A 27,266-nucleotide genomic window follows, 5' to 3' on the forward strand; every position below is an offset into this window, starting at 1 on the left:
ACTTAACATTGAGAGTAGATGTCAATAAATTTTCTAAGGTACACTAGCGTCACTATTTTATTCAAATGTTTGAATAGCTATTGTTTTATCAAGTTCGTAATTGATACATATACATTGTATTATATTTATATCTTTTAAAACGCAGATGGGAAAATATACACAATGCTTCTGAAAATGCTATGAATCACACATGAATAGTAATGTAACACTTTGACCATCACATGAAATTGACTTATTTTTACGACTACGTAATGATTTTCTTGTTATGATTTTGAAATTTGGTCAAGATATGATTCTTTTCTTAAAAAAATGTACAAATATGATAAATGCAAACTTTTTTGGACAGCATAAATAAAACAATTATACGAATAATATGTGAAAAGTTCTCCAATTTCTTTTCAATTCAAGAAAAAGCTGATTTATCTTTTATTTTGTTGTTTGGCTTTTCAGTTTCCACGAGAACCTGTGGAAAAGGATGGACCTCTTACCAATGGAGTTGTTATTATTTTTCAACATCCAAAGTTATATTTAAAGATGCACTGGTGAGAAAAATATCAACTTTTCATAACTTTTCATAACTTTCAATGAAATTAGATGTACTATTTGTTCATTCCATACCGTTCTTTTTTATTATTATTATTTTCATGGTAACATTCCTGTTTTGGCCTTAATCCAAGGAAAAAACACCAGTCAAATTTAAAAGTAACGTACGAATTCTGTGTAAAAGTAAATTGAAAAAAGGCGTTTTAGTAACTCTTTGGTTGTGTTTAGTAATACTTAAGTTGCGTCGTATGCTATTAATGTTTCTAGCTATTTACGCCATGAAAGAAAATGTTTGACAGTATGATTAAATTGAACACCTATCTCTGGAGAAGTTTTTTAATTGATGCTTTTTTTATTTGTCAAAAAAAAAAAAAAAAAAAAAAAAAAAAAAAAAAACTTTATATGTAAAAAAGGGTAATAGTAAACAATTCCGTGTATATCTTCAATACTGTTCGCTATTTCCATATATTTCATATCAAGATTAACAGTTAATAGATGCCAAAAGTGATGTGTGGTAATCATCAATAATTTCATCTAAATGTTGCTTGTGTTAATCTAAGGGCTTTTGTTGATATTTCTTTTTTCCTATAGTCAGCATGTCATCTGCTTGGCGCAGAAATGTTGGAACTTCAAAATGCACTAGAAGAAAAATGGATTGATCTCCAATCTCGATTAAGAGGTACATTGTTATATTCTGTTAGTGCGCCCCACACTGTTTTGAGTTAACGTTGACCAGAGTTGATGCCACTACAGCACATAAATAATTGAAATAAAAGTGTTAATTAGCATTTGTATTTTGCTTTATTTTAATGAGTTATGCCCCAACGTCAATTAAATAATGTAAAAAATGGAAATAAACTCTTGGGTCAAATGTTTTCTTAAAAATCGGAATTATGACATCTATATATGATTATTTAATATTATTCTAAAGGTTACAAGGACGTCTGGCTTGGTGCAAGTGACATACAACATGAAGGAAAGTATGTCTCTGTTTCAAATGCGGAGCGACTTCAGTACATCAACTGGGCCTCCGGACAACCAAATAACGGAGGTGGATCTAGAAATGAGCATTGTGGTTCCTACTGGATTTCTAATAGGGGAATGAGAGATGCCCCATGCAAGGAAAATCATAACTATGTATGCAAAAAGCGAAAATAAATTGTCAACCTTATGAACCACAAATGTATTTCATGTAATAATTCTTATGTGACACTAATAATTCTTCTGTGACACTTAATGGATAATAATAATTTAAGAATATTTCAACTAAAGGATGAAAAATAGAAATCTAAAATAATGAACCACTGTAGCGAGATAACTCTGAATCATGAAAAAAAAAAACATGTTTGAAACATGGTTTGTACAGTCCCTGAAACGTTCTACTTTCCCACTTGAACGGTGAGCGAACGCTGAACGAACGGTGAACGAACGCTGAACGAACGCAGAGCGAACGGTGAGTGAACGATGTGTGAACGCTGAACGCAAATTGGTGAACGATGTGTGAACGGTGAACGGTGAGCGAACGGAGAACGCGAACGGAGCGCAAACGCGAACGCAAAGTGAACGGTGAACGAACGCTGAACGCAAAATGAACGATTTATTCGGAATGCCTCTAATCTTTCCCTTGCATTGAAACTATTTTATTGTATTCTATGTCAGGTGCCCAAAAAATCAATAAATAAACAAACAAATGAATGAATGAATAAATAAATAAATAAATAAAATAATTGCTCCAAAATTGTCCTAAGAAAGACGATGCATGCAAATTAAATTTTTAATCGCACGATTTTTATCACTGTAAAACATTGCAATTGCTGCCGAACGCTTTAGTATAAAAATAAAATTATTTTAGTTGGAAAATAAATATGTTTATTCTTATTTGATATAAAAATAAAAACATTACAAAGGAGAGAAAAACTTCTGACTTATAGAATGAATTAAAACGGTTGTAACATCCATTCATATATTTCCGTGCCAAGGCGATTTGGTGCAAAATAATTTTAAAAAAAAAATTAATTACAAAGGCCAGTGGACACATCGCATAAACACACTCGTATTTTTAAATTTTAATGTAATAATATATTATGTGTCATTTCTATTTTCAATGATTTATTGAAAAGACTTCTACATGTACCTGTAGACATTTCCCCGTGATTAAACTCGGACATGATAATACAAAGAGGCATATTCATATTATTTGTTATAAATTAAATTTTCAGAACTTGATATTTATGTAGTATGCTGTCATAGATTTTATTTAACAGACAAAATTAATGAGAGAGAGAGAGAGAGAGAGAATCCGTTTTAGCCCCCCCTTTTCAGGCTTCACTAAATGTTTGTACCTATATCAAACAAAAATTCTCATTTTTTTTTTTTCTAAATATATCAGACAGTGAATGTAACTTTTTTTAAATAAAAACATCCATTTGTTTAACAGTCATACTCGTTTTTGTTTTCCTCCTTCAAGTTCACACAAAGTCCACGTGCTTGTCCTGTCAATCAAAATCATTCGACACTGTGCAGGAGTGAAAGTCTCGTCACACCGAAGACGAAGTGCGAGTATTTCCAACGAGTTTTAACATTTATTTTTATCATTTCTAGATTTGATTCCAACATTTCAATAATAAATAAATGATTAAAATACACTGGGCATTAACACTTGAATTTGAAACATACTGTACATGTCTGCATGCCAATTTAAAATATCACCGCCGACACGTGTACATTTTGGACTACTATTGTTTAGTGACTTTTTTAGATGCATGTTTGTTTTGAGACTGAAATTTTTGTGCTACAAAACACATTAACTTCTTTTTTGAATGTTAATTAAAATATACTGGAAATACTGACTAAGTAAACGATTTAGGGGAAAAAAGGGGGGATTGTTAATCATATCGAATGGCAAACATATAAAGTTACGGTGAAGGAAGAATTTTTTTCTCTATAACTATAGACTTTTTATATTACAGTAGAGAAAATTCTGTAGTGTATTACATTTTAAATAAATATTTCCTTTAACCACAATATCAATTTCTTTCGCTCCAAAGATACTAAATTAACAGGATATCCGCAGTACTATGTATGACTCTCAGAACTAGTTTTCATATGTTTCTGTGGTAATTGAAAGAAAAAAACATGTTAGAAATAATTTTTTTTTCGTAATTTAGCTGCGTAATTATTTGACTTGGATAATTGTCTCTCCATTAACGATGTCTTCTTTAACTTAACAACAAAATGCTGCAGTGCTTGAAGTATCTGTATATTGCCCATATTTAATTTTTCAGCATCGTTCTACATTGGTACATACTTATAACAACATCAGAGTAAATTAATAAATAACCTTACAGCTAAGTTAGAATAATAATAAAAAAAATAATAATAATTTAAAATACTGTGGATAATTTTTTCCCCGTGAAATAATGATTCTTTAAACACGATATGTAGATTATCAAATATCTTATTTATTTTATTTAAGAAAAACCCGTAAATCCTTACTTAAAAAAGATAAGTCCTTTCACTTCGGAGTTCCGAATGACACTGAAGACTGAACGATAAGTGAACGCTGAACGCAAGGTGAACGCAAAGTGAACGAACGGAGAGCGAACGGTGAACGCTTTGTGAACGGTGAACGCGAGCGCACGGTGAACGGTGAACGCAAAACTGTGAACGGAGAGCGAACGGTGAACGCACGCTGAACGAACGGTGAACGCACGCTGAACGAACGGTGAACGAACGGTGAGCGAACGGAAAAATGGGAAAGTAGAACGTTTCAGGGACTGTATAATCATATACAGGGTGTTTCATAATAAATGTTACGGTTTGAATTTATAAATTGACAAACAAAAAAAATAGATATAACATAAGAACTTCCATAAATTTAATGTATGTATCCATTAGTTTTATTTTATATAATAACCAATTAACCTTACAAAAATCTTAGCAATGTGAATGTGATTTGACTTTTGAACAATACACAGAGACGTTCCAGAAGTCTTAGACATCGGTCTTACAATGAACTAATTATAAACGATGTCTCTTTCGATTCACTACTACCTGTAAATAAACAGTTAGGTCTTCACCACATTCGCACCAAACTTTACTCTGTCCCTTTGAAAGTTTTAAATAGTCTACATGAAAAAGTCAAAGAAAGTCCATATATGAATTCTTCGCCACAAGAATACAGGTTTTGATTTTTGATTATGGATTAAGGATATTGCAAATCATAGACTTTTTAAACCAACACGTTTTACGGAAAAAAAATACTGCTCAAACAACCTGCTCAAACAACTACTAAATTAACAGGTCACAAAATACCAAAACATTTTGACCAGATTGATATTATAATCAATTTACTCACGTGACATTCCACTGTTCGATACGGTTTCATTGTGTCTGTCATTGGAAGATTTTCAAGTGTCTATCGACTTTCAACTTCAAAATATTGAAGATTTTTGCAAAAATCTTATAAGTATTTTAAAGTTTAATTTGTCTTCTTTCACTAAAGTGTTTTTCTTTTGGGGTATTTAAAGGAAATCCTGGTATTGCCAGTGCAAATCAGGTGCACGATTAGTAGTTAATTGTGCTCATATGGTCTGCAGGCTTCTAAAGAAACAACTCATCCCTGAACACTAATATAATACCTAACAATGTTTTGGATTGCCGAAATGAAACAAATATTGAAGACATGATTATCGATACTGCAACGTGGTAGAATTTTTGTTGACCATGGTTGTTGAATATCAAATACACTTGTTCCGACAATAAAAAGTTTAAATTACTGATGCATGTAGTTTATATTTCTTCGAATCTTCATGTTAACCAAGCAACTTTTTCGACACAACTCCAATTTTATTAGTTAAGTTAAAGTTTTGGTTTTATTATTTCCGAATCTTTTTTTATCCATACGTATATATAACTAAAAAATGAATCACCGTGAGTACTACATGTATACTTTGTTTCAATACATATGTTTTGTTTTGCTACTATTACTACTATTACGATTAAATGTAGTGTGACATCGAAGTTATGTAAATGTGACTCGTTTTTGTTTGTTGTTTTTTTTATAAAATACCTTCATTCTTTGAATTGAAAAGCATTCAGAGTATAAAACGAAAAATGATTAAGCTAAAGTGAAGAAAGGGGGCATTTTTATACATACAAACATACATACATACATACATACACACACACACACACCCTCACACACACATACACACACATACATGTGAAAGGTGTCAAACGGGGACAGGGGTTAAAGACTGTCAAAGTGGGGACTTCTTTATTTTTATTATTTCATTGACTTTTGACCAAAAATATTTGTCCTCATATAACTCTGATGGCGAATATATTCAGAATATGTCAATATCTTTAATTTTAAGCCAAGCACTTTTTACAGCACAAACGGGGACCTATTTCACACTCATTAATATTCACACACCAGTACTTGATTCATTGTATCTAATCGGGGACGTTTTCAAAAATGAATGCAAAATACTCCCTTTTGTGCCTTTTATTCATTAATTACCACTGTTCTCATCACTAATTAGGATTCTTGTCTTCACAGGTACTTGAATGTTTTAGATTTTAAATCAAATATGGAGATAAAGAACAGTAATAAGCCTCAAAAGTCCATTGAAACCCATAGGCACTCCCCAGCTTAATTGTTAAAAAATATATATCTATTATACTATAAACATGTTATGTTCATAGTATAGTAGATATATTTTTTTAACAATTAAGCTGGGGAGTGCCTATGTTAAAACCGTACAAATCGTGAGCAGGGCAAACACGGACGTTAAAACACTCGAGTTCACAGTGCCATGCAGGAGTAAGCACCCCCTGCCGACCGGTGTAGCATGATATTTGGTCCGCCTCGTTTAAAGGTGGGGGGGGGGGGGAGGGGGGCTAATACGATAACATATAAGGTCCGCCTTTTATAAGAAAAGGTCTGCCTACGTTTAAAGGTCCGGGTAGTGCAAAAGGTTTTAATCTTGATTTAAACACATAAAATTAAAGATAGTTTGTACAATATATCTCTAGAGCAGGAATTCTACTCCTTATTTAGTTGCTTTTAGGAGTTCCGTTTATTTTGTTTTAACATTTCCATGCTTGTGGTGTAAAAACTGCATACAAAAATCTCCTTGGACTAGAGATGGCATTACAAATGTAGTTTTTTTTTATTACCTTGATATTTTTATGATCGATGATTTAAGCATTTCAGAAGAAAATCCAGGTTCATATATTAACACTACCCCCCCCCCCCCCGCCAAAAAAAAAAAAAAACAAAACAAAAAAAAAACAAAAAAAAAAAACTGAGAGCCCAGACGAGAGATATTATTTTGTTTTGTGTCTTTCTTAATTTTTTTTTTTTTATCTTTTTAAAGCTTATTTCTAATTTTTTTTCTTGTTGGTTACATTTTATTGTGCTTTTTTATGATGTGTAGTTATAAAATCTCGGCGGAAAACTCAGATTCATCTAATACTAGAGGCTTTTATGCCCCCTTCCCCCAATCCCCTTTAAAAAGAAGTTACACAGTTCAGATTTAATTGTTTGTTTATTATGTTTTTTCTCTGTTTCAAAAGTTTTATTCTACGATTTTATGATCGGTAATTGTACAATTTCAGAGAAAACTTAAATATTTACAATAAATGATCCCCACCCTTTTCCAGAGAGAGAGGTTAATCAATATAATAAACCACATATAAGTTAAATCAAGCCGTTCATCTAAAATACTTTCAGTCCTGGTGATTTTTCCCAAATGATAATTTTGTTCCGGAATTTATTCCTTTTTGGAACAGTTTGGATGAAGGTTTCGATTGCACCTTTCCTCATACAAATGACCCAAAGAACTTAATACAGAAATCATCCTCTCCAGCCGCCACTACACTTATCACAGGAAGCAGGGGCCCGTTTCACAAAGCTAACTTAGGACTAAGTTATATCTTAAGAAAGAACTTTTTCCTAAGTTCATTACTTATCCGTTTCATTTACCTCGTCTTATCTTAGGATATTCCTAAGTTATGTTAACTTTATGACAAGCAAATCAATGACTTAGAAAGATATTAAATATGACGGCTGTAGATACATGTACAAGGATTCTTACAAAGAGATACTGTGTGTATTCCTATAAAGAAAAACTCCAAAGGACGACTAGTATATGAATGATTGTGATCCCTTCAGGTTATAACTGCTTTACTTTGTATGTAATACATGTAGCTAAGAAAGGGATTTTAGAATTGTAAGAGATGTGTCTGTATCACTAGTCAAAATTAACCCAAGGTATATAAAAACGTACATTGATAAAACTGGAACTACAAATTCATTGTTCTTATAGAATGTTTGATTTCTCAAGAATTCGTGGATTTTCCAATGTTACTACGAAATAGACGGTACACATGTTGGATTAATTTCCCATCATTTAAAGAGCACGATAAAACTGTATCTTTTCTCCCCTGGGAGGGAGGAGGCGTTGAAGTGCAAGACTTTGACTATTTTTCCTGTGTTTCCGTTACAGAATATTAGGTCCAATTGTCCCTTTTTGGGCTGATTTGTAACGGTATAATTATGCATTGAGATTATAATATATTTCCTTTTTTCAACTTTTTCTACTACTGTAAATCACTTTTTATTCGAAAGAATTTTGTTTTCGAGAATATTTTATTCATGTGTATATTTTTAATGTAGAGTATTATATAACACAAGAACCTCAGCTAACGAAAATTTTGTCTCGCTTATTAATGGCAGATAGCTATCTCCAGTAAAAAAGGTGTCGCGAAAATATAGTGATCTACAGTAGTATTGTTATTTCCACAGTCGCGAATTTGGAATTTCTTTTCTATCGAAAAATTCTTATCTTAAGTATGCGAGATAGTCTTACACAGTAAATATGCACAACTACATGTAGCATGGAGCACTCATTCGAGAAGAAATGAAAAAAGGCCTCTGTTCGATTGCTAGCCCTTCGAAGCAATCGTTTTAAATTTATTCCATTTACTAATTAAAACGGTAGTAGTAGAAAAGTATAAAGTAGGGAAAGAATAAAAAAAAAATTGCAAAACCTCAGATACCTTATACAGAGCAAAATAAAAGGCAAACATATATTAACACAAAGAAAAGCTTTTAAAAATACATGTCTTCTGACCGGGGGGAGGGGGGGGGGGTCATGTGTTTGTGAGTGTGTGTGTGGTGTGTGTGCGTACTTATTTCAAGCAGGAAACTTGTCAAACTTAAACCATACTTCTGTCCAAGTCTTTTGAATGTGGTGGGTAACCCCTAACCTCCCGCACCTCCCCTTTTCAATAAAGCTGAAGTTTTTTTTTATTACTTCAAATAACCCGACTCAAACTAAAGATTTTTCTCATACTGACATCCTCCAAACAGTATGCTGAGAATTGTAGATAGAATGGAGAAGTTATTTCATTAGTCCGTAATACAACATAAGAACTGTCCTAGGATAAATTTAAGTTAAGAATGTTTTGTGAAGCAGCTGTGGCAAATCTTAGGAACTTCCTAAGTTATAACTTAGGCATATCTTAAGTTATGTCTTACGACATATCTTAGGAAAACTTTGTGAAACAGGTCCCAGATACACAAGATTTGCTGAAGAAACACTGCATTATTAACGCAAATAATACCTATCGCTGTAATATAATTTTTATCCAGTGATCATTTCGGCACTGAACTCCGTTTTCTCATTAACGGAAGGACCCCCCCCCCCCCGACTCCCTTCTTTCAGGTATCTGCTGAAAATGCAACTTTCTTAGACAAAGCGTTCTTCCTTGCAGTGGAAAGAAAACTCACAGAACAATCATCTTTACTCCGTCCTTACTGTTTCCTTATTAAAGCAATCCCAGAATCCACAAACTTTTATCATGGTACATGACTTGCAAATGAAGGAAAGTGTTTGACCGTTAGCCAGTCATTATATTCTCCATGATAAATAAGTATCTATTCTTAGGAAAAGAAGGATTAATTTTTTGAAAAAAAAATAATACCAGTATGTTTATTCCTGCTTGATTATAGATGACAATTTTGCTTAAGGTAAGACAAAATTAAAATTTGATTGCACGTATTTATTTCCGCTAAGCAGATAATAGTGCATTACCACAAGAAGTGAATTCGGAGTTTGCAGTGTGGCTAGGGTCCATATTTTTTAATGAATAAATACATTCAATTTATCAGGATGAAGATTTCCGCAGAGGGTAAACGTGTTCATGATCAAACATAAAATTTAGAGACCAATCATGGGGGGGGGGGATTTCTGCTACTTTCTCTTTAAAGCATACATTTTGTGCACCCCTCCTTCAGGTGTGACGTACATTTTTATATTTAAAATAAATTACTCCTCGCTCATTGTCACAACAACACAACTGTATTTTTAAATAAATTCGATTTCGCGTTATGTAAGGAGTTTTCCATGTAATACATCGTCTGAGACCATAATGGTTTGGATTTAATTCTTTCTTATAACGTTTCAGTCTTACTTCAGATCAATTGCAAAATATTTATCTCTCAATAAGCGCTGACAATTTATTTTAGTCATTTATGGACATTGGCAACTCACGGTTATCCGGAGGAAACAAAATTAATACATAGGTTTTTCCACTTATAAAACTGATTTAGCCCCCTCCCCCTCTTCCTCGCCTGAGATGCATTGTACTACCGGAAATTTCTCCAGCCAATACCGAAAATATTCATATAATCATTATTCAAAATTTTATTTTGTAATATTCGAAACATACGGAAGCCGGTAGGTGCCAGGTAGAAAAATATTTTTGTAACCTTTTTCGGACCTTTAACGCAGTATAATAAAAGGTCCACCCTTTTTATTTCAGATATCTTACTATTACAAAGCAATAATTTTGGACGGGGTTTGGTTTCTTAACATAACTAGTCAAAATAGCAGGGCGGACCTTAAAACACAGCAATAATGAAAGGTCCGCCCTCTGTATTTCAGATATCTTACAAATGTTGAACAGGGTTTATTTTCGTAGCATACAAATAATAGAAAGTGACAAGCGGACCTTAAACCATCCCATATAAAAGTTTCGTCCTCTGTTTTTCAACTATCTACATTTTACAAAGCAAAAATTTCAGACATGGTTTATTTACGACAGTAGCACAAAAGCTGTAGAAAGTGGCAGGGCGGACCTTAAAACGCAGCATAAAGAAATGTCCTCCCTCTGTATTTCAGGTATCTTACTGTTACAAATCAAAAATTTTGGACAGGGTTTATTTTCGTAGCATAAAAATAAGAGAAAGAGGCAAGGCGGACCTTAAAACGCAGTATAATAAAAGGTCCTCCCTCTGTATTTCAGATATCTTACTATTACAAAGCAAAAATTGTGGACAGGGTTTATTTTCGTAGCATAAAAATAAGAGAAAGAGGGAGGGCGGACCTTAAAACGCAGTAAAATAAAAGGTCCGCCCCCTGTATTTAGGTATTTCAGATATTTTACTGTTAGAAAGCAAAAATTATGGACAGGGTTATTTACAGTAGCATATTAAAACTGGCTGTTCTCATAGTGATCAATCGTCTTTTTGTATATATACTGAAACGCAAAAGAAACGCAAAAGCAGTAATCTACAAATATTTGAATTTTTTATCTAATGATTTTCAAAAATGAATACACTTAGGTAAAACTTAATTTGAAAACATCAAAGATTTGACGAAAATGTTAAATGATTATCTTTTAACTTTAGAAAGTAACACATGACTGTTAAAACACCCACCACCCGGCCATTCAATTACAGCGTGCAAGTCTGCCATGCACAAGAATTGCAGCTTGATTTCTACGATGCAATAGGTTCATCAATCTCGAGACCTGAGCGAAAGAAATATTCTTTGCCATTTTTAAACACTGTTAAATGCCTGTTTTTCAGATGATGAGGTCGAATTTTCTCTAGCCAAGCGCAGTGTAGTAACCCTTGGACTTCCGGTCCAAGGACTGTCATTCATGCTAATGAATGAGACTTTTGAGGCGTGATGTAGGTCAGATTTGCATCTGCAACTCTCCATCACCTTTATTTTGAGATTTTCCAGCTAGAGCAGTGGAAATGTCTACTTAAGTCATTTTCAGGAAGCCTTGGCAATGCTTTCAGAAAAGATAGGGGAATTTATTTTTCGGAACATTGCTGATTTACTTATGATAAACAGATACAATACCTTAAAACCCCATATTATTGCCAAATATTTTGTTAAACATGCAATTTCTGATATTTGTTAAGCAGACTCAAAATTAACTTCCGATAATGGTATGAAAATGGTATGAAAATCATTGAATTGTTAAATTACCGATATTTACAAAATTGAAGAAGTCCTTACTTTCTAGATACAAAATTATATCTTATATGTAAAATTTCCCCCTAAAATATGATGTTGTGTTTCTTTTGCGTTTCAGTATATATCAATTTTGACTGAATCACTTAGGCTACCTTTATGGTATCTGTTCTATTTTTGTCAGTTTGTTTTCTTTTTTTCAGTTTTGCTGTTTTTTTTTTTTTTTTTTTTTTTGTTTTGTCAGATGTTCACAGTCTTGTTATCTACTTCAACCAAACTATGTGCTTGTATTCACAACTTTTTTCCCGCGGCTCACTTGCTTATTTTTTATGAAGGTCACATATTTCTTTTTAACTCATGATAGGTAATACCATCCAACAATATCGAGCCGCCATTGGTATTCAGATGTACAATGAAATCAGAGTTATTCCCTTTGTTTAAGGCCTCATATCTACCTACGTTTTTAAGACACCCGTCGTGTGCTCCTTGTCATGATCGGGAAAACGGAAAAATCCGTTGACAATTAAATGTGTAAATAATGGCACAACAATTAGTTTGTAAAACGTCAATCAGTATTCGACTTAATGATAGATTGTATTTACTGACAAAGTCATTTTATCGGCCATAAAACTTGTGAAATGATGACTTCAGACGAGACTGTTGACATTCTTGTTCCATCAATGTGTTAGTCAGTAAGTTGCCTCGTTTTAGAAATTGTTCTCATGTAGAACATGTTTTTGTGACATGAAAATATGCCCCCTATAACATTCCCAAATAATTCTTAAGATGGATCAAAATGTTTTGCACACTTGTTGTTTAAATGATAAAAAAGTCTTGGAAAGAGCTAAATAGAGAGTGGAAAGCCTACGTAATCAAAACTAAATTAAATTTTGCGGAAAACACATTATATAAACATCTAATAATTATAATTATTTTAATTGAAGATTCCTGCACTTCCCGTTCATTCGGCATTTCAGTTGCGACTGCTAAAAATGGGGTACTAAACCAATTTTCTGCAAAATTATTTGATTGGTTGAGACCAAAATACGCATGTAAATAAGTGAGTTCATAAAAAAGATCATGACACAAATCATTTGGAATACGTTTCCTACTGTAGACAAAGGGCGGTCTAAAGGAGACAAAGGGCGGGTGCGGCTCGAGCTCTCGCCCTCGTCTTAAGTCCCGCCCTGTATCTCCGATACAGTAGGAAACTCGTTCCCTAAATATAACCAAGAGTGGAACGTTTATCATAATACAATCGGGGAGATGTATATTTGAATTATCAGGATACATTTCAGGGGGCATTTTGTGTATTAATTATTACAATAAAATAAGGGATTATACTCATGTATACATTTGTATTACATTTGTACAATACAGTTACTGTAGAGGAATTATTGTTAAGAATTATCGCAAAACAGTAGGGAATATTATGTAATACATGTAAGTATAGCAGTCAACTAGAGAACAAATGGATAAAGCAGATAAGTAAGCTATAGGGACATTTGTGGATAAATTATCCCGATTCAGTAGGGAGATCTTTGTAATATATAACAAAACAACAGAAAACATTTGTGTATAAATCTTAGGAAGCAATAAAAAAATACAATAGGGGAACTGTGTGTTTGAATTATCACAATACAATGGGGGAGGGCATTTGTGTATAAAAACCACAATACAATAGGGGACATATATATGTGTATAAAAAAGCACAATACAATAGGGGACATATGTGTATAAAATATCGCAATACAATAGGGGACATTTGTGTATAAAAAAGCACAATACAATAGGGGACATATGTGTATAAAAAATCGCAATACAACAGGGGACATTTGTGTATAAAAAATCACAATACAATAGGGGACATATATATGTGTATAAAAAATCACAATACAATGGGGGACATTTGTGTATAAAAAATCACAATACAATAGGGGACATATATATGTGTATAAAAAATCACAATACAACAGGGGACATTTGTGTATAAAAAATCACAATACAATAGGGGACATTGTGGGTATAAAAAATCACAATACAAAAAGGGACATTTCTGTATAAATCATTACAATACAATAGAATTTTTTTTTATATAAATCATTGCGAATCATAATGGACATGTATGTGTAACTGATCATAATTCAAGAAGGGCACGTGTTTATAAATTATTCTAAAACCAATGGAGGAAATTTGAGTAAAAATTATCATAAAACAATAGGGGACATTTGTGTATAAATAATCACAATACAATAGAGGACATTGTGAGTATGAATAATAAAAGTGCAATTTCTTGATATTGGAAAGCATAAAGCAACTGCGCGAAAATGCTGGTGAATTTCAAAATACGAAGCATTTTTTTAAATGAAATAATAATGAAAGTTTTTTCTCTGATACCAATTACTTTTTATTCTATTTTGTTTAATTTGTTCCAGTGGAAGCTTGAAATTGAGCTTGAATTTTGTTTAGGAATAAAATACAGTTACTGTGGAACCCCCACCCAACCGACTTTACCTCCAAGAGCATATCTCAATATTAAAGAAAAACAATAAATACATCGACAATAGTATACTTATTCTTAAAAATATATGTATGAAACTAAAGAAACAATATATAGATTAGACTGGAAAGAAATTATTTACTTAAGAAATAATGTATCATTTTTAAACATCTATCGGGATATAAATACGGGTTGGTCACGAGATCAAATTCCATAAAGCCCGAAGGGCTTTATGGTAAATTTGATCTCGTACCAACCCGTATTTATATCCGATAGATGTTTAAAAATAATACATTATTACTTATATTTACATTTATGACTTATTCATATTTTATATTTTCCTGATTATAATATTTAACGCGTGAAATGTTTTATTTTTCAAACTCAACGGCACTTATTTGATCCATTGTTTGTGCGTTGACCCTTTATGACGTCACTGAGAAATAACGTCGAACGTTTATGACGCGAGGAACCTGTGTTTATACGGATATAGATACGCGTTGCTTTCAATAGTGTTATATAAGGGAAAACATTTGCAAATGTAAATATTTCCGTTAAATGACGACATCTTTTGATAGAAAAAGTATTAGTAACAACTAGCAAGTGGTCACGGGTGGGGTTTCACTTAAAATATTACAAAATTTTCGAAATCATCAACCAAATGAACATCAATCGCAAGCTCAACAAAGACAACAAATAAATCTGCATTACGGAAAAGATGAAAAATAAGCGCACCTGTTAAGCGAAAAAAAGAGTCGAGAATTTTCATACAACTTTGCAGTTGCTGATCTGTAGCTCTTTGATCTGCCAGAGGGAATTGGAATGGGCGATTAGAGAAGTATAGTGCCCCCACCCCCCTTGACCAAAATGACAAAAAAGTACATCTTAATTGCGCACAAAAGAGTGCACTGATTCTTGACTTATTTCTCTGTATATTTAAGTTGCCAGCTCAAAATATTACAAACCATGAAGTCTTAACATGCATTATATTTTTAGTGCATGATCGTCTGCGAAATATGAGGATTAAATCATTCCCCGATGGTTTCCCCGGGGGAAATGGATTTTATTGGCTGGATAAATGTTCGTATTTCCCTCATGATAGTGAAATGAATCGTTTGCGGTATTATACCGAAAAAGCCAAGCCTTTGTAAATAACATTCAATTTAGGCTCCACTTTCTAATTCACTTTTAAAAAAGTCAATTGTCTTCCGTATCTTTTTTCCCTCTTTTCAAAACACCCTTATTGGAAAGAAGATAATTGCTAATTTCGTCACTGTTTGGCAGATGAACCCTTTCTAATATTATTAATTTTGCAACTCTCGGAATTTTTAGTTTAACGAACGATACGTATTGCAAAGGGGAAAATGTACGATATTTTCGATGTGGTTTAGCACAACGGCGAAAGGGAAATATGAAGTTTTATGACCCTGTCAAGTGACTGTATTGGACCAATCAGGTAACGCGTTGTATAGAACAGTTATAATGAGGTATGATAAATTCTTTTACATTCTTTTACTACTTCTAACAACATTGAAAACCCGGAGGTATGTAAGGACGAATTTTTGTTAACGTATGACTGTACATGTAAGAAAAAAATAATAAAAAACAATTTCAGCTTTTATTAGCTAAAACAAGATACATGTACGTGACTGTCAACTATATTCCTATGTCCGACATTTGAGAATTTATATCTGGCAATATGATCGCACATTGCCAAATCAATATTCGACACTATAAGGAATCATTACAGAAACCAATATCCCGAATGTTTTCTTTTTGAAATTACATTAGCGACCCTTTTAAGAAATGAGATGTCATTTGTTGTGTACATGTCTTATTAGCCTCAAAAGAAGGAAAGGTTTGAAATTAAATTGTATCAATTAAAGATAGCAAAGGTGAAAAAAAAGAAAGAAAGATATTTTTAAAGGACAGAATCATTTATAACCGCTTTTGATAAAAAGTAATTTACTTGTGAAAAGAAAAGTATCAATTTTCATATACAAGATTAACTTTTATAAGATAATCCTAAGACATGATTATGTGCCCCTTTTTCTGTTTCTAATCCAACTAAGATACGCGCAGAAGCAGAATTTTTTTTAACACTGAAAACATACTTTTTTCAGCATATACAAAAAGATTCGCTTGGAAATGAAAAAAAAATCTTTTTAAATACATGTATATGAATTTTTACGTACTACGTAATAAACTATTTTTTTAGAAACATTTTTTTACACTATGACGTGTGTGAATATTTGTTCCCATTAGTATTTATCGTTGATACAGAAAATATATGGTTTTATTTGGGATGGATTTCCCCTTTTTCCGGGACATCCGTGTAGTTTTTTTTTTTATGTTTTAATGTACATGTGCTTTATATATGTATAAATTTTTAACTGGGCTAGACTTTCAAATATAAAAAAAAATGCCTAATGTATAATTGTACAGTACATGTATCATATTTTTGAATTAATACAATCCGTTTCTAGAACCTGTCTAGACCCCCCCCCCCCTTTCAAAATTACTGGATCTGCATCTGGAATTGTACACATGTAAAACTAAGGCAACTTCAGAATATATTGACAATTTAGGAGCTTGGGAGAAGACATATATATAAAACATCGTCTAGAGTTTATATGTGTTATGAAAGTTATAATTTAAATAATTAGAAACTGAATTTGACGCATGAGACGTCATTACGTCTTAACATCGTTTTGAAGCGCCTTACTAAAATAATCATAAAATAGTGAAAGAATGAGATATTTATAAAAGTGGTGTATATTTAAATTCAGAGAGAGTTGGTCTATCAAAATTTACAAAAAGTTACTTTTTGAAATATTGGCCTCAAGGGCTTTTTTCTCATGACGGCAGTCAAATGATAAATAAATCTGAATATTATTCTTCACTGTTCTTCACGCCTTCCTCCTTTCTCTCTTTCGACTCCGATCAAGTCCATTTTCGTAAACATTGTACGACAACGATAACGAATTCCACAAACCGGGACTGCAATTTATTCTGTGTATTATAAAAGTATGACATTTTAATTTGAAATTAGCCGATAAAATGGTTGTAGGAGTACATACAATGCTTAATCATAGATAAAAGATACTTTTAATTAATCCGATTTATTGTAACTAATCTATATAAACTAACTTTATGAATCGCACAGGTTTAATTTATAGTTTTTGCAATATTTGAACTTTATCTGCAAGTGCAATGTAATGGGTGTGCATAAGTATGTACAGTAAATTAAAACAGGTGGTAGTGATATTTTACTGTTATTTGATGGAAGAAAGTTTTTTTAAAAAAAAATCATACCCCAAAGGCAAAAAAAAAAAAAAAAAAAAAAAAGAATTCTGCGCACACTGATCAATTCGCCGTTACATACAGACAGCATAAGACTGCCCCCTCCCTCTGCTCATTCAACACCACATACATGTAAAACTTTTTTTTTCTTGAAGCAAAGTATTCATTGACATTTTGAGATTTCTTTACGTATCTCTCTCCCCTTCAGAAATCTCAGGCTGTCGAAATGATATGAAACTTTAATTAAATGTTAAATCATATAACACGCATTTGTCACTAATGAGGCACGTTTAAGAATTTCAATCTAGTCTCATGCATAGATATGGATATGTTTACCGTCCTTAGCCAGGCAAATAACAGATCACAAATAAATTGGTAAAAGCACTGTAGCTCCCCCATCCCACCTCCGCAATAACCCCTTCCTTTCAAAAAAAAAAAAAATAAATAAAACAGTATACCCCCCTCTCCTTCGGAGCGGGGGTATAAAAAAAAATGCATGATACAGTTCAGATCTGGTAAAGTGTATACTTATATGTAGTATTAAATTAACTCTGCAAGTTATACAATAAAACTCATATTTATTTAATTGAGTATTACGAATCGAACTGACTGCAGAATTCAAACTTTTTTCTAGAATAATCTCCATTTAGATGCCGATTGCCCCCTCTTTTTTGCTGCTGTAAGATCGAGCAAATTCCAAGACTTCTTTTTTTAATTTTATACCAAATGTAAGGGAAATGTCCATAATCACCCCTCACCCTTCCCTTTTTCGAGATTGGACGGTTTAGTTTATATCTTTGTCAAAATTTTTGGGAGGTGTCCCCTTTTAAACTACTCAATGGCCTTGCGTAAATATATACATTTCATGGTTAAAAAAAAACATGGAGCAAGGATCCGATAAACCTGAAAAATACTTTTATTAAAAAACGTTGGTATCTCTCCGAGAAATACTTTTAAGTCCATTCAGCCAATGTTCATATCACAATCATGATTTAAATGTCATTATTCATCCAGAGTTGTAAAGCGTGTTAACGTTAGTTTAAAAAAGATATTAATACTCAGGATTTTTATTGCCAGGGTTTGAACCCCTGGAATACGACTTTATTTTTTTTTTAATGCTGGTAATAGAATAGTTTTTTTTTTTTTTTTTTTTTTTTTTTTTTTTTTTTTTTTCTTTTTTAAATCAAAAACGTTTTGTTTGTCATAATTTCATAAATTTCAATGATGAGAACTTTACTCTTAATATTTAATTCACAAATTTGATATGATTTTTAAGTATCTAATGCCATAGCATTCTGCACGCCTTGTTAGCCAATTTCATTTATATAGAAAACCTTCATAAAGAGCAATTTCCTATAATTCATCTTTAGTGTTTAAAGTATTTAAATCAAAGGTCCATGTGTTTGACTTATTCGAAAAAATTAAGACTACTCTTATTGATATATTTTAATACAAAATTATATTATGTATCAACTCAAAGCAAATTTTGCGCTCTTATGTGTGTTAATTGCAACCAAAATTTTTAAATTTTCTCTGAAAAAAAAATCCAGATAAAAAAGGGAAGACAATCGAATACAGAATTGCCAAATTGTAAACCGCAAAATAAGTATATTTCGATGATAATCTGAAAACATTCAGTAACAAAAGTACTAGTGTACATCACAAGCATAAATGCTAAATCGATCATACATCTGTAACCCAGGTGTTCCATTGACATGAACGTTTGTCGGACGGACTGATGTTCATACATGAGTAAGGATAAATAATATATCTAAATTCTCTCTCTTAAAATAAAATACCGGATATAAAGCAAGAATGATATCTCAATGTAATGTTTGTTTCAGAAAAGTCACGTGACTTGTTTTTCACTATACAAACGGGGACCCGTGTGTAACCCCCAAATACAATCTTCGGTAATTGTGAAAAGTTCACACTCACACACATGTTTTAATCCTAACTAACCGGGGACATTTTTTCAACATGTTGAAAAACGGATCTTTTCGGCTTTTTGGGGTAATTAGACATCCCTGATTTCGAATTTGGCGCTATTTTTAATCAAAGACAACCGGGGACGTCCCCGGTTGGGAGGTTGTCCCCGGTTGGAAGGTGTGTAAACAAACGATTGTCCCCGTTTGACACCTTTCACGCACGCACACCCTCACACACACACACACACACACACACACACACACACATATATATATATATATATATATATATATATATATATATATATATATATATATATATATATATATATATATATATATATATATATATATATAAAGCACTAAAAACCAACAACACTGTATATCCTAAGTCTCGAATCCTCAAATACATGTATCTCAAAGTAATTTCAATTGAACTTTGAACCTTGACAAAAGGACTCTTAAACAAATATTCATTATTCTTAAAATAAAGTCTACAGGTAACAAAATTATAAGTTGCTCAACAATTATCATATCAATAATATCTATAAGAGTTGATCATTTCCCCTTGGGGTGAATGGGGGGGGGGGGGTTCCTCTGTACAATTTAAAATATCCTTACTTTGTGTCAACCTTGGTTGAAATTAGTGGTTCTTGTCACGATTCCCGTATGTTTCCATCGGGTTTCCAAATTTGGGAAACCTGGCTTTTCATCCTGTGACGGACACTTAAGATTGAGCTGAGATTCGGTGCTAGGCAGCAAACATATGGATACAAATCATGAAAATGATATGCATAGCTATGAATCTTATTTGTGCACCATGAAAATACACAATCTCTCTCTTCTCCATTTAAAATACAAAAAATCATGTGCTAATGTTTACATTCCACTTCCATGCGATTTAAATGTCTTCGCCTATTTGCGGGTACCTTAAACTAAAATGTAGTAGGGTTGAAATTTTCGGAATTTAAGGCTCATACATGTTGTCTTCAATGACGTTGTCTGTAATTATAGAAATATGTATGACAAAATATTCAAGGCATATTTGTTAAAATCATATGCATGCACAATAATCATTGATTAAATTAGCGATATATTGTAAAGCTTAAAATGGATAGCCGGAAAAGTTCCAATTGACATACTAAAGTACCCTCATTCTTTTCAACTACCTTGATAAAACTGACATTGTTTTGTTTTGTTGTTGTTGTTTTATTATTATTATTTATAAATATGTTTTCTCAGTTAGGACTAAGCTCCGCCCAATAAACTTATAAACCCTGCCTACTGGAACTGCTGGGACTGCTTTCTGGAGCCGCTGGGACTACTAAGCAGTCCCAGAATCTGCTTTTTGTCAGGTCGGGTCTGGTTGGTACAGTACCTGTCTTGTTTGTATATATAAGATGGCATTATATAAATACAACATATTTAGGAGAGTAACAGTTGAAACCCCCCCCCCCCCCCCCAGGAAAACCATTGTCAACTGACGTATCAGCAAAGGTTCACAATCGTTTTCCTCGGGGTTAAATTTGAACTGTTACCCTCCAAAACATGCGCTATTTACTTCATGAATGTCTCATCGATATGTGATGTCAAGGAAATAAAGACGGAGATTGTTCGAATTTTGCACGGCTTTTAAACTAACCGCTTCCGTTTTTCTCAATAAGAAAGCTTCCAAGAAAGATTCACCGACCTGTTTATTGTTTTTGTGATAGAGTTTCTTTAATCATATAAAGTTTCGTTAATTCTGCATTCGCAAGATTTATTTTCTTTGCAGTTTGTTGTTTTCAGACACAAGCTTTGATGAACACCAAGTTTATCCGGCTTCTTTCAAACTTACAACAGGAGTTTTGAACAATCTATGGAGAACCGTATGCGCATAATCTACACACATGTGATATTATCGTTGTGTGTACCTGTTGCTAAGTGTGTTGTTATGCTGAGGGTAACATAAGAAATTGTTCAATGCACCTAAATCGTGCGTATAATTCAACATAATAAATTGGTGTTGCATTTGTGTTACATTCCAAATGGAATTGCTCTCACCGGTATTACTCACATGCTGAGGTTGTGTTGCAAGAGACCGGATTATGATTATGTTTGTATTTTTCAACATAACACAGGATGAAACTATGTCATTCAATTAAAGGAAGGGTAAATAAAAGTCTACTAAATTGTGACTGAATGGCAGAGTTCTGCCATTCAGTGACCTTGCACGACCTTTCAGTGACCATTCAATTGACTGATTGGCGTAAGTTTATCCGTGTAAGTTATCATTGTTCTAATCTCAAGAATTGAATTTAATAATAGCCATCTATGAAAAATAAAAATGGTTATTTCTTTCCGTATCGAAATGCATTTCACTATTTAAAGAGATATAGGTGAAATTTGCATCAAAATGAATGCTTTGTTTGTGTAACGTTTTGATAATATAAAGAGAAGGGCATATCTTAATTTCTTTTAAACCTGAGAGTTTTTCTTTTTTGTACTACATTATATTTCTGCTTCAATGTACGATTTAAATATGCTACTTGTGTCTGGGCCTGTCTTATTAAAACACTAAATACATTATTATTGATAAATCTTTAATGAACAATTCACCTATAAAGTGAATTGATTAATTAATTTCAATCCTGCCTCGAAGGAAAAGGTAGTAGGCCTTGGACCTTTAAAATTGGTTTTATCCATGCTATTTTTTAACAAAGTTAAAACGAAGCTTTAACACAATATAATTGAAACTTTATTGGCACGCAAAGCCACTTGTGTTAACACGCTATAAAATGGACGTATGCGAACAAACCATGTCAAACTGTAATTATATGCCCAGATGGATAAACCGGCTGTTATTGATTCATTGTTGTTTATAAATATAAGTGCTGCACGAAAGATCTATTCATGTAGAAGAGTATTTGATTCTTAAAAAAGAATGCATTTCATAATTGGACAGTTACGTGTTTTGATGATATTCAGCTTTTTTACGGGATATAATCATATGGGTATGTATTTGCCATGGTATCTTTATTGAGGGATTGTAATTACGGAGAAAAAACGAAATCTGTTCAATTTCCGTATATGAAATATACATGTCCAAACTGATGATTGTTTGCCACAGGGGAAATTCCATTGCCAATTTTATCAGCATTTATACTTAAGAAAATTTGCTATTATTATCCCGGTTATCTTCCTTTAACAATACTTTTGTTATATAGTAATTGTCATTTAATAAATGACAATTCTCACTCAATTCACTTGGTTTTTGTTGTCTAAGCCGTCGCCTAGCCAGATCACTAAGATTACATGAATGAATAAGCTTAATTGATTCCTTTTTTGGTCAACTTTAAACTCCACTATATTAATTTTGATTTTCTGATAAAATATTGCTTTCTTTTATATATTATATGTGATGATAGAAAATTGAATTTTTCATAAATTAGATATGGGAAACAAAAAGGGTTTCTGGGTTTATTTTTTTCCTTTATTGAACGACTCACAATTTGATATCGCGGTAGAAATTTCTATGATAATAAATGACAGATAAAATGCATAAGAAAAGAAGAAAAAACGATTCCACTCAGTGGATAGAAATTCAGACACTTTGTATGACGATAATGTTAATGAATTACAGGCAAAGAAATATGTTTAGTAAATTCAGATAGTGTTTGATGCAACCTTCAATAATAGAAATCAATACGTCAGTTAGATGTAAATTTGAGTTACAATCTTCGTATGATCTGACATGAAAATTAAATATTATGATTAAAAAATGATTTTCTCGTTTTAATTTAAACATGTGTGGGTCAGATAAGTCATATCTAGAAGTTGATAAATACCAATTTATATGGTCAGCATATAGAAAGTTTTCATACTATTGTTATATCTAAACGTACTCCTATAAAAAAGAGGATTTATCTCATTTTTCCTTTTTAGTTTCGACGAGAACCTGCGAAAAAGGATGGGCCTCTTACCAATGGAATTGTTATTATTTTTCACGATTCAGAGTTACCTTTAAAGATGGAATGGTAAGAAAAAAATCAACTTCTAATAACTTTTTTCAATAAAATTACTGGTTGTGCAATGCATAGAGTTCCTTTCTTATTTTGATTCATGTCTGTGTCCACACGTTGCCTAAGTATAACAACCAATCAAATTTTAAGGTTATGAATACACAAATTCCGTGGAAGGTCAAAATAAACAGGTGATTTGCAACACTTTGGTTGCGTTTATTAACACTAAGTTCCGTCGTGTGATGTAATTTTTATTTAGCAATTTACGCCATGAAAGAAATCCTAAACTTATTACTGTAATTTAACAAATTTATTTCATTTGATAGTTTGAGATATTTTTTTTTTTGTTTGTTTGTTTTTTTGTTTTTTTTTGTTTTTTTTTCTTTCAATCAGCCCCGCCTATCAACCAAAACCTCTTCACTTCAAACCTCCCCCCCCCCCCTAAAAAAAATAAATGCTGATTTAAAAGAATATACTAGAAAAAAAAGGAGTCAAAGAGTATGTTTTCTTAGAAAAAGAGAGAGGTACAAATCCATGGGTTGAAACTAGCATCTATGATTATGATTAAATTGAAAAACTTATTTCTGGAAACGATTTTAAATCGATGCGTTTTAAATTGACAAAAAATAATATCTTCATTCCTTAAAAAAGTAATAATAAACAATATCGTGCATATCATGTTCAACAGACAATAGATGCCAAAAGTGACATACGGTAATCATAAATAATTTCATCTAAATGTTGCGTGTGTTAATCTAAGGGCTTAAATTGATATTTCTTTTTTCGTATAGTCAGCATGTCATCTTATTGGTGCAGATATATTGGAACTTCAAAATGCACTGGAAGAAAAATGGATTGATCTCCAATCTCGATTAAGAGGTACATTGTAATATTCTGTTAGTGCGTCACACACTGTTTTGAGTTAACGTTGACCATAGTTGATGCCACTACAGCACATAAATAATTGAAATAAAAGTGTTCATTAATATTTGTATTTTGCTTCATATTAACGAGTTATGCTTCAACAACATTAAAATATTGTAAAAAATGACTGATAATAATAATCATATAAGATCTTTGGACAAATGATTTCTTTATAATCGGAAACATGACTTAATTTAATATTATTCTAAAGGTTACAAGGACGTCTGGCTTGGTGCAAGTGATATACAACATGAAGGAAAGTATGTTTCAGTTTCAAATGCAGAGCGACTTCAGTACATCAACTGGGCCTCCGGACAACCAAGTGGATCTAGAAATGAGCATTGTGCTTCTTACTGGATTTCTAATAGGGGAATGAGAGATTCCCCATGTAAATACAAACTTAACTATGTATGCAAAAAACGAAAATAAATTGTCAACCTCAAATATGTTTCATGGCATAATTCTCATGTTTTACGATGTTTTAATGGATAAAAATGAATTAATATTAATACCAAAGGATGACAAAAGCATTTCAAATAAAGAAACACTGTATCGATACAAACCCTGAATCATGGGAAAAAACATTCAAAGTGTTTTTAAAAGCCACAAACCCAGAGCTCCAAGATCTAAATGTCATTTATATATCACAGGAGTCTTGCAGTTTTATTAAATTCAAGGTAGCAGACTGGGGTTTCCCACTGCATAATACTCTGGGCAGTAAAGTATAATAAAACGGATTTAGAGAAATGAAATTAATATAGTTTTTCAAATTTAACAGAATTAAATTTACAAATAAAAAATCATTACTTTTTTAATGGAAAAAAAAAATCAACTGATAGGTAGATGGACGTTGTCTTAGTGCTTGTATCGTCATGTACAATTCTAAAGAGTAGGATAAAAAATTATATTGTTGGTGAAAAAAGTTATATAATTCACACCAATTCACTGACTATGAAGAGAATGGAACTTTTTTAATTGTCCTCCAAGACAACAATTATTTCCTGAGGCGTAGTCGGTGGAAATGGTTGTTGTCTGGGGACGGGAAACTTGGATATCGTCCGAATAGTCAGTAAAAAGGTGTTTTATTATAAATACTTTACATCTTTTTGTGACACGACACGATCATGATCAAGTCAAGGCTTAATAAAAATGAAAACGCTGTAAATAAAGTGGCAATCATCATTTTCTGATATCCTTTGTATCGATTATTCGACAGAAAGTGCAAATATCAAGATCTAACTGCAAGAAATGTCTTCAAAAGTTCTCGAAAAAGCGACATCAGCCATCCAACGGAACAATGTCCATTCATAAAATTATGTGTTCATTTGGTTAAAACTGCGTGAGAAAGAAAATAATGAATCAAATGTGAATACTCGGAATATTTTTAGTTCATTTATTTGAAAGTGGTAAAAACGAATTTTTGACAGTAAGTACAAAGTTGAAGACTGTATTTGATGTATTTTTGGTAACTTTTTAAATCAACCATAACAGTTTCATTTCTTTATTGTAAAAAAAAAAATATCTTATTTTTTTGAAATAAAATATTACAAATGTTATTTTTAACTAAAAAAAATCTTTTAGCTGTAATATTTAATACAATTTCTTATATCTTTATACAGAATTCTTCGTTTGTGAAAGCTCTAAATAGTCTAGAAATGGTAATGACTACCCAATCCTAATAGAAAAACTGAAGATAGAGAAAGTATTTCATTTATTAAGTGTCATTTACCCACTGATAATTTCACATATTTGTTATTTTGTCCTTTATTCTTTCTTACAGTATTTAGTTGGCATGTTTTAGTGGATCTTCGAAATGGCAAGGAAGAAGAAAAGTTTGATCTCTAGAACCGATAACGATAAGTATAATTTTCTAATTTTATACAGTTATTTCATGATCGTGAGGGAAATATGAATATTTATACAGCCAAGAAAAAATATATTATATTTCTTGGCTGACTAAATCTTCATGTATCCCGAACATTCATGCAATAAATTTAAAAATGAACATACACTTACATACCCTTTCGAATTCGGCACCGCTCTCAAATTTACTTTCAAATTTAATGCAGTATTATTGAAACAATTTACAGAAGTCTATCCGCAATTTTGTGACGCAAACCAGGCTATTGTGACGTCTAATACACTAGGGAGTTTTTTTTTTTTTTTTTTTTTTTTTTCAATGAACGATAACTATTGCGGGAAAATGCACTAGGTCTCCGAAGAGGTTGAATATGATGAAATACATGACGACGACAGAGAAATATAAAGTTTTATAGTACAGCACCATATAAGGGTAATGGGAAATAGTTATCTATTTATTTATTTTATTTTCTGAGTTTTGCTTTTTTATTAGAAATATTATTCATAGTTATTCCCCATAGTTGTGTGAATTTCTTTCATTACAGAGAAAAGGGTTACAAAAGCTTTTTTTACTTACATTATATATTCTAATTATTTATGGCTTCAGGATTATGAAACTGTCTTTGGTTTAAAGTCAGACCTAAGCCCATAAAATTGTACTTAAAATTGAAGATTGATCCTAAAGTGGATCACAAAAAATTACTTATATTTAAGATTGGAATTCTGTCTTAAAGTTTGAGACTGCTTTTGTGCGACTTAAGTTTTGAGATTGTTCTTAAATGCTTTAAAAACGGATGCAGTTGTTGCCTTCTTGAGACAAATAAACCATGAAAATGGAAAAGTTCGCCGCCGGAGAAGTCGTTTCTCCAGCCCTTGGTTGTTTAGAGATGGATTCACCCCCTTCATTTATACACAGATGAAGAATTGT

At 32.2% G+C, this 27,266-nt stretch overlaps 1 protein-coding gene across 1 annotated transcript; it reads left to right on the forward strand.

Moving 5' to 3' along the window:
• Positions 1–1,161: 1,161 nt before the first annotated feature.
• Positions 1,162–26,323, forward strand: LOC133174597 (C-type lectin domain family 4 member M-like). The gene is made up of 5 exons (XM_061309698.1): positions 1,162–1,222; positions 1,475–1,680; positions 24,346–24,433; positions 24,690–24,866; positions 26,259–26,323. The coding sequence occupies exons 1-5, from the start codon at positions 1,162–1,164 to the stop codon at positions 26,321–26,323; spliced, it is 597 nt and encodes a 198-aa protein (XP_061165682.1).
• Positions 26,324–27,266: the final 943 nt, after the last annotated feature.

This window comes from Saccostrea echinata, unplaced genomic scaffold (genome assembly GCF_033153115.1).
Source record: "Saccostrea echinata isolate AGI-Se365-2 ecotype Australia unplaced genomic scaffold, CSIRO_AGI_Sech_v1 ptg000058l, whole genome shotgun sequence".
NCBI lineage: Eukaryota > Metazoa > Mollusca > Bivalvia > Ostreida > Ostreidae > Saccostrea > Saccostrea echinata.